Source organism: Nilaparvata lugens, chromosome 6 (assembly GCF_014356525.2).
Source record: "Nilaparvata lugens isolate BPH chromosome 6, ASM1435652v1, whole genome shotgun sequence".
Taxonomy (NCBI): Eukaryota; Metazoa; Arthropoda; class Insecta; order Hemiptera; family Delphacidae; genus Nilaparvata; species Nilaparvata lugens.
This window is the reverse complement of record NC_052509.1, coordinates 16509960-16527569: the sequence shown is the minus strand read 5'-3', so window position 1 is coordinate 16527569 and position 17610 is coordinate 16509960. Positions and strand designations below refer to the sequence as shown.

The following is a 17610-nucleotide window of genomic DNA, read 5'->3' as shown; positions in this document are numbered from 1 at the left end:
AAAAAAAATAATTTTTATAAAATGCTGAAGAAATTATAATATTCTTGATTGAAAAAAATTAATTTTAAAATAGTTGAGAAATTTTTTATCAGTTGGAAAGATTATCACGGAACACTGGATAAATTATCATATGGGATACAAATTCAAACGTGAACTGAGTTTATTAACATAAGTGAGTTTTTGATCATTCAATGTGTGAAGAGAAATCGCATCAACGATGCAACATCAACAGAGAAAATTAATTCGTTCATGAAAGTATAGAATTTAATCTATATATTTATATAAAAATGAATGTATGTATGTGTGTTTAATATTGCATGAATTTTACAGTTCTGATGCGTTATTAGTATTTAAAAGTTTATGAAGTGATAGAATTGGAATTTATATTATTGAAAGTCGCCGTTACGGTATTCAAGGTTGGTATGTGGAAACAGCTATATCTAATATTCAAATTGAATTTAATTTTATCAAAATAGGCCAGCGCGCTTTATTTTTTTCCTCTTTCAAAAAAATCAATATCTTCAATAATCTATTATAAAATTCTATCTATTTTTTTAACTCAACACTTTACTGATAGATATTACTACCAATTGATTGAGATGAATATGTTTTCGGAATAATAAATGCTGCATGACTAGTAAATAAAAATATTGATTGTCGGATAAAATTCATGATTCACCAAATAAAGTGTAACATGAGATACATTGACTTTTTGGCAAAAAAAATCAATATCTTCAATAATCTATTATAAAATTCTATCTATTTTTTTAACTCAACACTTTACTGATAGATATTACTACCAATTGATTGAGATGAATATGTTTTCGGAATAATAAATGCTGCATGACTAGTAAATAAAAATATTGATTGTCGGATAAAATTCATGATTCACCAAATAAAGTGTAACATGAGATACATTGACTTTTTGGCGGTACGAAGTTCGCCGGGCAAGCTAGTTATAATATTAATGAATATCTGTTTGTGTGTTTGTTCCCTATATACTTGAAAACTACCTCACAGAACGGCATGAAACTTTGGAATATGTTGTGTGAATACTGGGGATGGTTTCTGACCAGAAATTCTAATAGGGGGGCTAATAATAATTATTATTCATTAATCCATTTTACAGACCTATGTTTTCGAAATTGTCGGCCGAGCGGCTACCGAAGAACGGAAAGATGATCATGATTCAAGCTGTGATAATATGATTTAGCATCTAAAGTTACCAGCTGTAATAAACACGTCACCCTGTGATAAGTTGTGTACTGGTATTGAAACGGTAGTTTGGAGTTGAAGTGTAGTTGATTGGTACCAGCTGTAGATAATGACTCCTTAGAAGACCTATACAAATAATATTATCACTCCCCTATCATTGAGAAACTGGAAAATGTTGGAAAAAAATTATTTACCTCATTAAAGAGAGTTGTTCATATTGCATTCATTAATTACTGAAGAATGACAGAATAATTTACAATTTTTTGAATTAAGCTTAGCTTTTATCCATCCTAAAATAGAAGATGGAAAGAATATGGAATTATTATATGGAGTGATTCATCGTATATAGCATATTTCCTGATGGACCATCTATTGACAATCAACAACTACAAACGCACTTAATTCATCTTTGAAACACTGATTTAACCTATCTATTATTTTTTTAATTCAACAATTTACTGATAGATAGGCCTACTACTAGACTACCAATTGATTGAGAAGAATATGTTTTTGGAATAATAAATGCTGCATGACTAAGCACATAGAAAGTCCGTATTGAGATGCAAATGAAAATACTAATTGTCAGATAAATTTCATGATTCAGTGTGACATGAGATACATTGACTTTTTGGCGGTAGCCCTACGAAGTTCGCCGGGCCAGCTAGTATTGAATAACATGTGCTTGCATTCCGTGATTGATTTAAAACATTTTTGAAATTTCGCAAAATTTGGCAATGGCAATATTTTATTGGCTAATGACTCAACTCGTTTCATTCAGTCTATAAATAATAGCTTACAAATAGAGTAGTGTGAGACAGGATTTGGATGAGTAGGGGAAATTTATCTTTTGAGGATATAATTATTATAATGTCCTACCAAAGGCATTAGCTCATATCAGGAGCCTTCTTCAAACTGCTCATGTATATTTGTTGTACACGAATTAAAATACAATTTCATTTCATTGTCAAATGCAATAGGTTTTCGGAACTGACCTGTGAATCTGTAGAGTTGCGTTTGTTGCGACTAGGAGTGTTGGGATAGGCAGAAGGACACATGTATGAGCCTGGTGGGGGGTTGTACCATTCGAGGGGGGCGAGGGGCACTGGCTGGCAGGGCATGGCGGAAAGCAGTGGCGCCTGGGGAGGGTAGGGGGCGCTTGGCCCCACCACCACTGTCACGTTGCCTGTGTAAGGGTCGTAAAATTCGTAAGTGCCACCTGAAAATTATTTCAAAAAATATATTATACATTAAATATCGAGTATTTTAATCGAAGATAAATCGATAATGATTAACCAATGATTGAACAATTTTTTAAAATTGAATTTGTTAGAAGGAAAGAATTGTGAAAAATATTGTCCATCATTATTTAAAATTACTCAAATTCACTGATAACAACTAATGATATGACTCAATGATTGAAATTCCAGTTTGGATGAAAATCATAAATCATTATAAATTATAATATTTTTCCAAACCAATACCTAATATTATTGATCAGTTGGACTTACAGAATGATACTATAACATAGTTGTGGAACTACCTATTAATGTATTGGCTTACCTGCTAATTAAATAAAAAAATGAATTTTGTTAAAGGAAAGTATTGAGAAAAATATCGTTAATAAAAACGTCAAATTTCTGTAGGCTAATTCATTGCTAACAACTAATTTGATGATTGATCATGATGGATCATTGACGATATGATTTAGGATGAATCTAATGAACTATTGTAACCTGATATTTGAATGTTGTACGAACCATTAACATAGAACACGCCATTCTGATCGATGAATCCCCCGGGTGGCGCGAAATACTGAGGCTGTTCTTCGGCTAAATATTCACTGCTTTCCACTGAGTCAGCTGAAATACAAAACACATTTCAATCAAACGAATCCAATAATAGTTTCAGTTGAGAAAGATTATATGATAACCTAAGGATAATGAGAATAACCCATGATAATCGACTCAATGCCTCTTTTCCATTACATTAAATTTTCTTCATCACATGTTTTGAACATAGTATCAATGCTCTAGTCTCTAAAACGATATCCAAAGGCGGCATATTTCGTGAATCTTTCATTTTTTGATCAGGACAGGAAATTTCAAATCTAATTCTGCTGATAATCGTATTGATAATATTCCGAAATTGACTGTTTCCAGTAATTCGTTTGAAATGCTGTCTTAAGATTTGTTAATTACCCAGCTACTACTGACATCTTCCGGCAGACTTCGGAACTAAGTCTCCATTATTAATAATATCCGTTGACCAGGATCAGGTGGAATAGGTGGAGCCAAGAAACGTGTACAAAAAGTTGTACATCAATCATGATGTAGGTGCTGCCATCTGCAAGCAGACTTCAGAAATGGGTCTCACATAATTATTGACCAATCGGGAGAAAGTGGGCGTCGCTTAATCATTGGACGTGGAATGATCAGAGCTATATACCATCCATGGTCACTACCACCATCCAGTATCACAATTTGAAACTATCGATCAATTGTTGACCAATCAGGTTAGACGAGACGGAGCTGCAAGACAATTACCAATCACGAGAGAATAGTAGTAGCTTGAAGGCAAGGCCTCAATCTGTATATTTTTCGTAAACTTGTATATCTTTGTTCTAATTTTAAGCTCTAGCCATGAATATCCTCTATTAATATACTCTTTTGATTTTGTATACGGTAAAGTTTTAAATAAGTTGCGAAAATAAATAAAAAATCCAATGATCGCCAAACATAAAAGGTTGATAGCTACTGCTCTAGAAAAGAAAGCTGTGAAGTTTCTTCAATTATATTATCACTGGGGCTTAAGGTGAGATTCAAGTCCCATTAAGTATAAAACTGTGCGCAACGAGAAGAAACGCGCAACGAAAGGTCTATGGAGTAATGCATTGAATGAGTAGAATTACTCATGTAGAATGACAGAAGAATAACAGTAATGTCATTGAATTTACTTTGAATAATACCATAGCCACCTCTAATAAGGTGGCTATGATAATACACGAATATTTGATCTTTATTTACTGTAAATAAGAAAAAAAAAATGATGGAAACATACTCACTCAGGTTATAGACAAAAATAAATACATTACGGCGTACGTATTATTTTTGTTGTGATATTTTTGGTACCACCTATCATTCAAGTCAATTCAGGAAACATAAATATTCCAATACCAGTAACAATATTGGGATTAGCAATAAATCTTCCAATATTATCAAACAATCCATCAAATTGAGAGTAGTGAATATGACAAGTCAATGTTGATGTTGATGTACTAAATTGAGGCTATTCAATGCCATTGTGCTATTAGACTATGACCACATCGTCTGATAACTGATAACAGATAAATTACTAACTATACTATTACAATAATTAAAAGCGATTCACAATGATAACTCAATTTAAATAAATATATCAATGAAAAGTGTCATTATAATCTCCCGCCATTTTTGACGTTGATATTTTCAGATTCTTAAATTTCATAACGTTTTGACTGAAATGTTTCACATCAAAGTCTTTTGCTCAATGATTAAAGCAAGTACTATGCGTTTTCATGTTGAAAGCACCATTCCAGTCAAACATATTAGTAGGTAATACCTACATACTATGTTGTTATAGTACAAAACTGTATGCTAATAATAGACAGTATTATAGGCCCTACCTATCCACGATAGGCTTCAACTGATCGTGGAAGAGTTGAGAAGAAAATATACTGCTGTCTATATAGTTTAATAGTTCAATAGTTCAATACTGGACAAAGAGGTTGTGATGGGGTTAATATGATTGGTTATTTAGGGTTATCTTATGTTTGGTATTAAGCTGACATTAAAAGGTGAATAAAAATAATATAAAATCATGAAAAGTAGGGGAAATAACATTAATGGAACGATTAATAAGATTGATACCGTAAGAAGAAGGTTAGTGATTCAAAATTATAAAGCTTACCTGTACTTTGAGCTTCAGGTGTTTCGGTGGGGTTTTGGGTTCGCCTGCGGCCCAAATACCCTTTTTTGAACAGCACATCTTGTCGAGGTGTTGTTATTTTGGTGTATTCGTCTGTAAAAATAAAAATTCACAATCACCATACAATTTCTCATCATAATCTTCTTCATTTTGCTCTCTTAGTCTGGGGTAGTTCACTATTCACTACCAAACATTGTGTTTTTTTCAATAAGATACCTCCTCAATGATATTCCCTCTATACCCCAGTGATATAGAGTTAATACCCTGAAAAACTATTTAAATCAACACACTGAAAGATAATCAGCAACACATTTGATTTTCTACTAGTAGGATCAGAGAATGTTCCAAAAATAAAACTTAATGAGAAAATTATAAAGCCTTGTACCACATCAATTATAATCTCAAACAAGTAATTATGGCCTGCAACAATAGCATTGCAGTGCCTTGAGAACATTAAAATAATGCTTGTATAATTTGTTATTGTGTAGCAGCCACCCACCCCAATTCAAGTGCTTGTAGCCTACACCCTACACAAGAATCGTTTCACGAAAACATTTTTCGTCTCCCAGTCAAGTATTCGGGGGTACGCTCTCCCTCCAACCCCACACTATCACGCCAGGTCCATTCATTTACTCTCTCATTTCTCTTTTTTCTTCAGTTCGCTGATGACATGAGGAAGTAGCTGCTGTCATTTTCTTGCCGCCGAGAAAGGAAAAATGATGATGATGATGACGTAGTGTAGTAGTTGTGTAGATGAAAGTGCACTGCGCGCACACGAACATGCACGCTAGCGAGCGAACAGACATTCGTCATTAGGGTGACGGCGGCTAGCCCTTGAGTAGGGGGGAGGGGGTACGGAAGGAAAAGCAAGTGGAAAGAAGCAGGAGGAAAATGGAAAAAGGCATGAATCAAGAGTAGAAAGTGGAAAGGAAGAGAATAGAAAGAGAGCACTGATGTGAGTGTTGAGGAAGGGTTGAGACTACCTCAGACGTACGTAAACCTCGTGTATTGATTCTGGCACATTGCCCACTCATCCCTTCTCATTCTTTTCGCTTTTATACTCCTTCATCAACTTATTCCGTCTTCTTCATACCTTCTTTTGCTCTGTTCTTTGCTCTTTTCTGCCTTTTTTCAACTTCATCAACCTTAAGATTTCCTGTTCTAATTTTTCAACTTCTCCAAACCTTCTGTACTTCCTTTCTTCATAATCCTATCATCCTTGGTCTCCTCAAATCATTATAATTTGAATAATTTTCCCATTTTTCGACTTCGTCTAGTCCACTCCCACTTTTGCATACTTACTACTCAACTCATTCGAATCTCATTTATTTTCTTCTCCTACAACTTATCAACTTCTCCGCATTTTTATCTTTTCTTCAGGTTTCCATTTTGCACCATTCCATGCTCTTTTGATCTCAAAGCGTTTTATGCACACTTTTCCTCCTAAATCTAATGAAATAGAATAATTTTTTTTTGAGACGAAGTAAGGATTTGAGAGTCCTTTCTACAACTCAACCTTCCTCGACTCTTTCATCTATTCTGCTGCTTCTCTACTACTACTTGTTATCTTTTTCATTCGATCTTTATATATAACCCTTCTCCCCTTCTTCTTGCATCCTCTGCTCCTCCTTTGTCCACTCCTTTCATCGCTTGCTACATTTTCCGTAATTTATAATAGGCTACTATTCCTTCATTCATAATCACCAGACTCCTCTCTGATCGTGAATGGGGGGTCTCACACCTTACTGACTACCAAGTAATGTACATTTGAAAAATGAATGATTGCTTGTCAGGTGAGTAGAGGAGTGGCACCTCACACTCTAGCATCTTTTAGTAGTGTTGCAGTACTTGAATGTTTCTCGTTTCTGAATGTGAATAAGAAGAAAGTTCAGCGAACAGATTGAGAAGGCAGCAGAGTGATGTTCAGGTGTCACTGAATATTATGAAAGAGGAAAGAAATATCGCTTAGCAAGTTGAGTGAGTGAACTGGAAAAAGGAGAGTTGAGGTTAAGAGCCAAGAAGAAAGAAGGTTTGCTTCAAGGAATGTTGGATAAGGAAATTGGACTTCTCCTCTCATTGTGTTACATTTCAAAAGAGTTAGAATACAGAATTGAGTCATTTCATATAGTGTCAATAGAGTGGATAGAGCCATTTAGAGTTATGTTAGATTTATTATAATCTTACTTCAGTTAATCAGTTACTTCAGTTATTTCAAATAGTGTTAATAGAGTGGATAGAGCCATTTTGAGTTATATTAGATTTATTATAATCTTATTTCAGTTCCAAGAGGTTCCCACTCATACATCAAGTTTTCCATTTTAAATTAAGGCATTTTTACATGTTTAATGTGACGATTCCATGATACCATCTTTTCAATCGTCAAATAATATAATATCCAAATGCTATCTATACAATCTCTTCTCAAACTCGCAGTCACATTGTACAAGAATAAATGATACCTTTATTCATTTATACTCGTATTATACTTGCTCAGACATGATTTGTTTTCAGATAAACTTCTGCAGGATAACCAATTCAAGACACATACCACTTGTTGTATCAGTTTACAGTTGATTATTGAAAAGTTTCCTCTCAAACATTCTTGGAAATTGTTCGTTTCCAACAATAATACTTTTCAATACGATTCAAACCTTTCACTATCAAAAGTTTTTGACCAACACTCTCGTTTTATCAAATGAGCACGTTGACTATCGGTCCGGGCTGAAGTATGACAGTCGTAAGGCTCATTGACGGCTTAAATTATATTATTCAGGCAATGTGGAACCTTCCCGCAAGGGACTCCCCACCAGCAAAAGCCGTACGAATTTACTTTTTAATAATAATTTTGAAAATTATTCTAAATAAATAATATAACATACTAAACGGTTTCTGAATGTCACATTCTTTGCTAAACTTGATGAACGGCGATCAAACATTAATAGGCATTAAAACCATCATCCACTGTCCCATAACTCATTTCCTAGTGAGACATTTGGCTCGGTTTCAAAGGTGGGCTGTGGGCTGTGGGCTGTGGGCTCCATTGTGCTTGTGCTGCGAGAGGGCAGAGGCTACTCTAATGAGATGACTAAACAACATTTTTATTTTGAAGTGATTGAGGATTAGCCGAGCGTGGCTCTTAAACAGCCAACACGTGTAATGATCATCATAATGATGATGATAATGTAGCAGCAGGCTTCAGGTGCAATATTAGCCGGTGAAAAATGTCTCATCCTCTTCTTCTTGCTTTTCTCTTCGTTCTACTTCTTGTACTTCTTCTATTTCCTCTTCTTCTTCACGTTTTTCTTTCTCACTTCTTCTTCTTCTTCTTCTTCTTTTTCATCTTCTACGTTCTTTTCATCATCTTCATCATCAACTACCCTTATTCTACAATCTTTATCATTGTTCTCTCCTTGCTCTTCTTTTCCCTTTTCATCTTGTTATTGTGCTGTAGAAGGTTTTCCTTGTTTAATCATTTTTATCTCTTTTCTATTTTGTTCTTACTTCTCCATTTAAATTTCCTCCACCGAACTTCCTTTGAAAATTCTCTCCTATTTTTCCTTCGATTCGTCTCTTCGTTTTTATTCATTTTTCTTTGACTTTCTATTTCTCAATGTACATCTCCTTGTATTTCACATGCAACTCCTCCTTATCCTCAACTTTTATTTTCTTCTCATTGCTTTCATTTCAGCTTCTTTTTCAATTTTTCCCTTTCAGCTTATTTTTCTACCTTTTTCTTTCCACAGGATATTCTTCAATTTTCCGTTCAGCTTCTTTTTCTATGTCTTCTGCAGACTCTCACTTCCAGTCCTTCTTACTACTACCCACTATCTTCATTTCTTCTTTTTCTCCTCATCCTCCTCATTCTTCTTCTTCTTCTTATTCTCCTTCCATTTTTCCTCCCCCGCCACAACGTTCTCCTTTCTCCCATCTTGCTTCACCTTTTACGTTCAGGTCCAGACTAACTCCTCCACCGTCTTTCCTTGTACTACATTTTCTTTCCCAACTTCTAAATCTTCCTCCTCTTCGTATTTCATCCACTTTCTAGATATTATTTTTACTATTTTCCCTTCTTCATCCTCTTCTTTTGTTGTAGTTCTTCTTCTCTTTCTTCGTCTTCTATCTATTTTCTAAATCTTTTTGCTCTTTCCCTCCTTCCTCTTTCTTTTCCTTCATTATTATTATTATTATTATTATTATTATTATTATTATTATTATTATTATTATTATTATTATTATTATTATTATTATTATTATTATTATTATAATCATCATCATCATCATCATCATCATCATCATCATCATCATCATCCTCATCATTATCATCATCATCATCATCATCATCATCATCATCATCATCATCATCATCATCATCATCATCATCATCATCATCATCATCATCATCATCATCTTCTTCTTCTTCTTCTTCTTCTTCTTCTTCTTCTTCTTCTTCTTCTTCCTCTTCCTCTTCTCCTCCTTTTTCTTAATCTAGTCTAAAACAGCGATTAATTTGATGGGCATATCGCCGCAGATCTGTTGCTGGTGCTGCTGCTGCTGCTACTGTTGACTGCTGACCGCCATCACTCCACGCACGTGGAACACATTCTGTATTCTGTGCCAGTGTTGTTGTTATTTCCGTTAATTTAGACTCGCACGTGCGTTCCGAAATAAAATAGAAAAATAAATGTGCCAAAATGATCAAGGCAGACACCAGAATTAACACTAGACATACATAACACAACATCTTCCCTTTGATCGACTAATATATGCCTAGCAGGCAACTCACACTGTTAAAGTAAAAAATGTATTTCATCCATATATCGGCGAATCAATCATTTTCCCACCTTGTTAACTCATAATTCTGGTTTGTGTAGTCTCATTTGGGACTATCATAGAACATTGTGAAACTACAGCACCCTACGAATTTTCATACTTCATTAACCATACAGAGTATCCCACGAAAGGTGTAACAGCCGACGACTATAGATTCTACATGCAATTTGTAATAAAAATGTCTAACAGAATGTTCTTATGTTCTTGACCTTAGTTTTCGAGATAAATAGATTTTTCTGTATTTTTGAAGTAGACCTACTTATTGTCATTGAAACGTCAATAACTAGAAAACTATCAGTCAATATATAATTATAAGGATATGGTTGGAAAGAGGAAAAAATTTCGAATAAAATTCTGATATTTTGTTCCTTTGTTCGACGTTTTTGAACTTTTTATGAGAGCTCAAAGTTGAAAAAAGTACATTCGTCGAGTTCAAAGCCAAGTTCCAGTTTTTCCGATTTTTTTTAGGGTAACAATATATTATTCTCAAGTATAGAAAAATGTTGCTATTTCATAAGCTTTCGAATGAGTATAAACTTCTTAGGAAAATTTCAATACCAAAGTAATGAAAAGAAAATAAGTTAAATTGAATATGACGCCACTCAGAAATGGATGGTTACTTCATTTGTGCTTCAAAAATGCTGTTTTGAGATTATTATTCTCCCAGTATTAAAATAACTAACTACCTAATCAGGGATTTCACTATGAAAAAATGAATTTTGATCTATTACTATCAGAGATAGATGAATAAGTTAATAGAGGTATGATGGATGGAAATTAGTAGGTGGACATAAAAAAATGTTTAAAACTTAAATATTAAGAATAATACTATAAAAAAGTGTTTGGTTGCAGTTGAATTCCAATTAAGGTGGAGCAGTAATAGACGAAAATTACGTATATTTTAACCTCAGTGTTTGTCCATGAAACCATTTTTCATAACCAGTGGTCCTCATCGATTTTTATATCCTTTTCTATTCTTCTCATACATTTTGTAATCAAACAGCCCGCCTAATTGAGCCAATTATAATTACTGTGTGCCTCAATATAGCTGTGATAATATGATAATGCTGAAGTTGTTTCAACCCCTCTTGGTCTGCCAATGGCATGATGGAACAGAGTTAACACATTTCAAGAGGCTTTGTAGTGGTTTGAAGAGGTGAAAGTATAGACTGCGGTGAGCAGAGAGAGGGACTTGTTTACATTATCAATGTTTCACTTCCTCCTCCTACTCCTTCTTCTCCCTCTTTGACTTCCCTCACTTTATCCTCTTCCTCTCTATATCTCTTCTTATTTTTTATATCCTTCTACGTTCCTCAATCCTTCCTACAGGCTTTCAGCAATATTCTTGTTTCTCTCTCTTCTTCTACCACGCTCCCTCTTCATTTATCTCCATTCCATTCTCTCCAATGTTCATCCTCCTCTCTCCATCTTCTCCTTCACCATTGTCCTCCTAGACTTCCGTCCATACTCTTTTTGCTTCAACTTGAATAAACAAATCTTTTATCTTTCTGAAGTTTGTGCAGAACAAAATCTTTCTGTACAAACAAGATACGAGTTCAAACAGATTCTTGAATCTTCCCTTGTTGTTCAATGATCACTTATTTCTTGATATCCTACGATCCCTTGAAAATCGACTGAATAAACTGACTTGATTTGTTTTTCTTGGATTCAAACAAGAGAATCTTTGACTTGGGAAAAATGGACTTGATGGGAATATCATGCATAGGGATGATTCATTCATTGTCTTATTCTACAAGTGAAAGAGGAGAGTTTATAAATTCTCTTTTTGTTTTCATCACAATCTCAATGATGTTTCAATCATCAATTAATCAACTTGATAGACGATAGTAACTTGAAATTATGGCAAATGAAGCTCATCCACTAATATAAGAATATCATATAATATTAGACGCAAGAACTAGATTTTCATTCTGACTCCACCAGTTTCTTATGATGAGAACAGTTTTCCGTGATTCCTTGAAACGAAATTATTACATTTTTATTCACTGCAGTCTCATCAGATGATAACAAAACTCCCTCCTCTCACTCCTTGGATCCGTCTGCAATCGTCAACTTCTGCATTTTACGAGATAGCATTTTGTCTTCAAACATGTTATCGCGATATTAAAGTTGCTAGTAATATTCGTGTTTTTGGCAAATCACAGAGTGCAGTAGCTCCATTTGCGTGGTTCAACCTCAAAGCAGAGCAGATATAAAGTAGAATATGGTCACGAGAATTCAGTTCACCGCATAATGATTTGAAACTTGCACCCGACATGCTATTTTATCGTTCATTGGCAGCAAAATACATTTTTTGTCTTTATCTTATTATTGATTTTTTCTTGTAGTATTCTAGGTTGCAGGGGAATATTTAAATCAGGTCTTATTGGTGAATGAAAATTGTTTCTACTTGAAAAAATGTTTGAAACTTGTGATTGCTATTCTACACGTAAAGTTTTCCATCTTATTTGCTAATGTATCAATAAACATGATTCATATTTCTACATGCAGAGTTTGTTGTGTAGCTAACGTATTTTTGTATATTTGAAATCAGATTCAGGGCATTCAATTTCAGGTAGAAAGGGTATCGAACCCTTGAAGGGAAAAAGCAGTCTAATACAAATAGCCCAGTCAATAAAGGTTTTGTGTCGGAACTAATTAGTGAAAAGCTGAAACTTTACCCAATGTTATATTGGTATAAGAGAAGTTTGTACACAAAAGTCCCCAAAGTTCCCCCTCTTGCTTCCCCCCCCACCCACCTTTGAAGTTGGAAAAAACAGGTAGTTACTACAAACGCGATATCTCAGGTACCAATCATCGGATAGAGTTGATTTTTTTTTCAAATGGTTGGTAATATAATAGTCTAAAATAATGATTCTATTCACTTTCACGATAAACCCAACAGTTATCCTGATAAAAATAAATATATCTAAAAAAATTGTATTTTTACAACTAAATTTTTTATTATTTCTCAATTAACTTTCTTGTATGCCATTTTATCGAGAAAAGCCTCCAACAAAGGTTATAGATCTATCCTGTCTCAATCCAACGATGTATAATTTAGCATACCAACGATAAGAAATATTGCGTTAGGAGGGGGAATAGCAACGCGCTTCGCTTTGACTCGACCCTTCATTATCATCATTATTATTGCATGTTATATGATTAACACATTCACTCGGACGGAAAATCTTTCTTCAGTTGTTTTGTATGTATTTTTGGGCGCTTAGCTCAAATTTGATACTACCAAGCTCATTAAATCATGAAGAAGGGGGGTAGAGGGGGTCCCTCAACCCCCAAAATTAGATCTCAGTGTTTGGCAGTAGAAGCATTTCAAAAGCATATAAAGAGAGCCAGTTTTGGTTCGAGGGATTATTCCTAACCCTCATTTAGGGTTGTTCCATCATCCACCACCTATGGACCCGCCGTGTCCCGGACTGGCTCAAACCGGCAGGTGTCAAACACCATCACGGACCGCCCACCCACCACTTAAATTAATATTCACACTATATACAATAGTCATTCTCTCAAAATCACTCTCCCTCTTTTTCCTTCTCCTCCCCTCCTCCTCTTCTTTCTCTTCTCCTCCCCTCCTCCTCTTCTTCCTCTTCTCTTCTTCCTCCTCCTCCTCATTTCCTTTTCTTCTTCTTCTTCTTCTTCTTCTTCTTCTTCTTCTCTTCCTTCTTTTACTGTTCTTGACAATCCAATTCAATCTCGTGATCAATAATTTCATCAATATTAGGACTATTTTCGCAAGAAAGACCATCACAGTGCTCACACATGGCAGAGCAATCAAGTCCCACTTTCCGACACCCACAATATTTAAGACATGATGTCTTACAGCTACAAGACACAAGGTGCAGAAGGTCATCAGGTGCAAAGGGTTTGGTGCTTTGTACCGGTTTTAAACTTTTCTTGTGATCACCACTTTTCTTCACCATTTCCATCTTCCAACCCCAATCTGTAGCATCCATTCTATTTCCAAGCCATGTCTGCACTTGCAAATACACTCTAAATATATGTTGATGTGCAGCTTCAGACGTTGGAGGAAGCTTAGCAAGATCAAAATTAGATCTGAGTTTTGATTTTCTTGCTAGTTTTGTAAACATGAAGTAACGTGCTTCATTGAGGCTTGTGTGCTTTTTCTGGCCATACAATTCAGAATAAAATCTTCACCATTTCTTTTCAGTTCTTCTTTAGATGAATTTTCACAAATGAACACTGATGCTTGTCTTTGAGCTTCTTCTGAACAATTTCTAAAGATTTTATTTTTCCAAGGCCGAAAAAAGAAGAAGTTGTATCACAGCCTGTTATTGCATAAGCAAACAGTAAAAGCTTCCTTGTATTTTTCACCTTATCTATTATCTTTGAAATGCTGTAGAACACTTTTCCATGCAATCTTCCTGTTATCTGTTTGCAGAAGTAGATTTCTTGATTCTCAGGGGCAAGAGCTATCAACAGTATCAACAAATCAGTGTCTGTACCATACAACATAACAGTTTTGTGTCTCTTCAGCTCCTCTATTCCAGTCGTCACAATGGAAATATCAGCATCGTCTTTTGCAACAATTGTATTGATATTTGAACTTATAAGCTCTTCAGAAACTGAAAATATAAGCTTCTTCTTGTTTCTTCTGTTGCCTAAAAATTCTTCCTTTGATGTTAAGCATTTTGTGTTCCTATCAAAATCTATGTCATTTGAGGATTTTTTTGCTGCTCTTCTATTCTGCTCTTCTTGTTTAGTTGTACAGTCTTCTGGATAGCCATCAAATACAACCGTTACATTTTCTCCAAAGTTTTCTACAACATATTTTCGATAAATGTGTATGATATTTCCATAAGTGGAGTCTTGTGGCCAGGGAACATAATGAAGGAGAAATCCTCCATCAATAATCACACATAAATTTGTTTGATCAATTTCTTCTTCCTCTATTACAGCATCTTGAAACACTTTCAGGATAGATGATTTAGTTCCTTTTCTTAGTGAAACATTGTCGAAGAGAGATGGTGGATGTGAAGACAGTTCATATTCAAGATACAATTTCAATTTTTGAGAGCTATCACACACACAGAGTATTCTATTGAAGAGCTGTTGAGAGTTGACTGGTATTTCTTTGGATCTGACTTTAACTAATTTGTATGCTAGTTGGGTCTTAACCATGTCCTTTCTTTTTAATGTCAGTTTCCCAAATGATTTTCCTACAATTGTCTTCATAGCAGCACAACCTATGTCATAGGCTTGGTCACAGTTGACTGACTCATCACTGATGAAACCAGATGATAATGAAACTAGCTCTCCAGATTCCTTATTTAATGGATTGTGTTGTCTGAACCATGTGGTGAACTTATCAATATCAGCTTGGTCTCTGAGTTTTCTTGACTTTCTCAGCTCAACATGTTGTTCACTGTAGGTAATAGAAATGTCTAAGAACTCCTCTAATGCTTCATTAATCTTTATGAAGTATGGTGTCCCAAGAATCCATTTATTCACAGTACTTTCATTCATTCCCCTTCCATGAGTGAGTCCTCCTACAGATTTCATTGGCTCATCAGACATTGCTCTATGCACATGTCTGTCCATGTTCCTGACCAGTATCTTGTTGTTCTTTTCACAGTAAAATATCCCTTGTTGATGAAAAGATCTAATTCTTTTTCAGAGAGTTTTTCAGTTATTTTGGTCATTTCTTGGGCATAATTATGTGCAGACTTTGCATAAGGCAAGTGGCCTGATGCATGGAAATATGGAAGCATATCTGTTGTGCATTTTAAATGCATAATCCAATCTCCTGTCCTCTCAGCATACACAAAATTAAGAGCTAAATCTATAGTGTGAAAAAGCTGCAGCCACAACTTAGCTGTCCTGCTTGTCTGCTCCCATATAAGACATCAGTAAAGATTTAAAAATATCCTGAACTTCTTTTATAGTATATTGGTACTCATCATTGTTTTCTATATAGTTACATACGTTAGGTAAATGTAGAAGCTAATTTGGTTTGAGGTCTACCTTTTTGTGTTTCAATCGGTTTAGATTTAGTAAATTCTGTGTAGCAATGTTTGTGATAGCACGCTTCTGCTGCTACTAAGTCTATTGCACTTAGAAGTCGGGCTTTTACATTTTCACCCCATATGTCACTCCTAACGTTGCACTTTTGTAAAAAACTTTCTTTGAACTCGATCGTCGTTATTTCGTGAAATGGTTTTCTATATTGAGTTGGAATTTTAGAGCTGTAATTTGCTGATTTTCCACAAATAAAACAACACAACTTAAAATCAAAATTGTCCTGTAGGGTTCTACGAGTAACTCCAGTGGTTGATGTACTGGGTTCATTTTGTTCATCTAGTGTCTTTATAGCTGCTTGAATACTCGAAGGTCTTGTGTATTGTTGCCTACATAACTTGTGTGATTTAATAGTACTCTTTCCTCGTAGTTTTTCATGTAAACTGTCTCTTCTTTTTTGCTGGCTTCAGAAATAGCATTGATTCCATTCTTCACAACTAAAATATTGTCATCTAGTTTGTTACCACAAATTAAACAATTTAAGTCCGATTCATCCATCACTAATTGTTTCAAACTTGTTTGGAGTAACAGGAGCACATCACGCCGAACTGATATTTCTACAAAACTATATTTTTGTGTGTAATCACTCAGAAGGGATCACAAATAAATAAATTCATAATCGAACTGTGTGAAAAAATTGTCACCATCAATGCACTAACTACGAAAAATCTACCACGTGTTTCACTATGAAAAATTACGAAAAATCTACCATGTGCTTCACTATGAAAAATTACAAAAAATCTACCACGTGTTTCACTACGAAAAATTACGAAAAATCTACCACATGCTTCACTACGAAAAATTACGAAAAATCTACCACGTGCTTCACAACGAAAAATTACGAAAAATCTACCACATGCTTCACTACGAAAAGTCTACCACGCACGTCCGAACTTAGCAAACTTCCCTCTGAAACTGACATGAGGGATGAGAATGCCACTCATACGAGAATGCAAAGAACGAGTTTCTTTTCTTTATTTAGCAACAAAAACAATATTGAGAGGAGCAACGTTAGCGCCGCACCCCTACTGCCCAGCCCAGCCATAATAATAGATGTCATCTATTTCTATGGGCCCGGCTCACCACTGTATTGTCAAAATGTAGCATACAAAATACTTAGTCTTTTGTATATAATATAGTTATATGTTATATAGTTATGCTATGAGCCTCACTCTGCATTTGTATCTTCAAAAATATCCATATTATGCATTCTATACAACATCTAGTCACAATGGTTCTCTTAAGATCTAACAATATAATTTTATGAACTTAAAGCCACAAAAACAAGCTACTTTTCTATTGAACATAAAAACTATTCTATCAATCTGAACTATGAGTATTGAAGAATAAAATATAACTGAGAATCTCTCGTTTTTCAAATAGACGCATGGCTTGTGCGAGCTTGATGTGAGGGGACCGCGTAGCTCGTAGCGTAAAAGTGTAGCGCGTTGCTATTTCCCCCTCCCAGAGCGACATTTCCGATTTTTTGTAAGCAAGATTTATATCGTTGGATTGAGAAAGAATAGATCTTAAACTTTCATTCAA

At 34.8% G+C, this 17610-nt stretch overlaps 1 protein-coding gene across 1 annotated transcript in view; it reads right to left on the bottom strand.

The window, feature by feature from the left end:
- The window catches only part of LOC111051386, an 86263-nt gene that overhangs the window by 12342 nt on the left and 56311 nt on the right, over positions 1-17610 (bottom strand). The window contains exons 3-5 of the mRNA XM_022337897.2: positions 5161-5271; positions 2973-3074; positions 2208-2431 (exon numbers count right to left, since the gene is read on the bottom strand). Coding sequence (XP_022193589.2) covers positions 2208-2431; positions 2973-3074; positions 5161-5271 — 437 coding nt within the window. The remainder of the gene's footprint in view (positions 1-2207; positions 2432-2972; positions 3075-5160; positions 5272-17610) is intronic.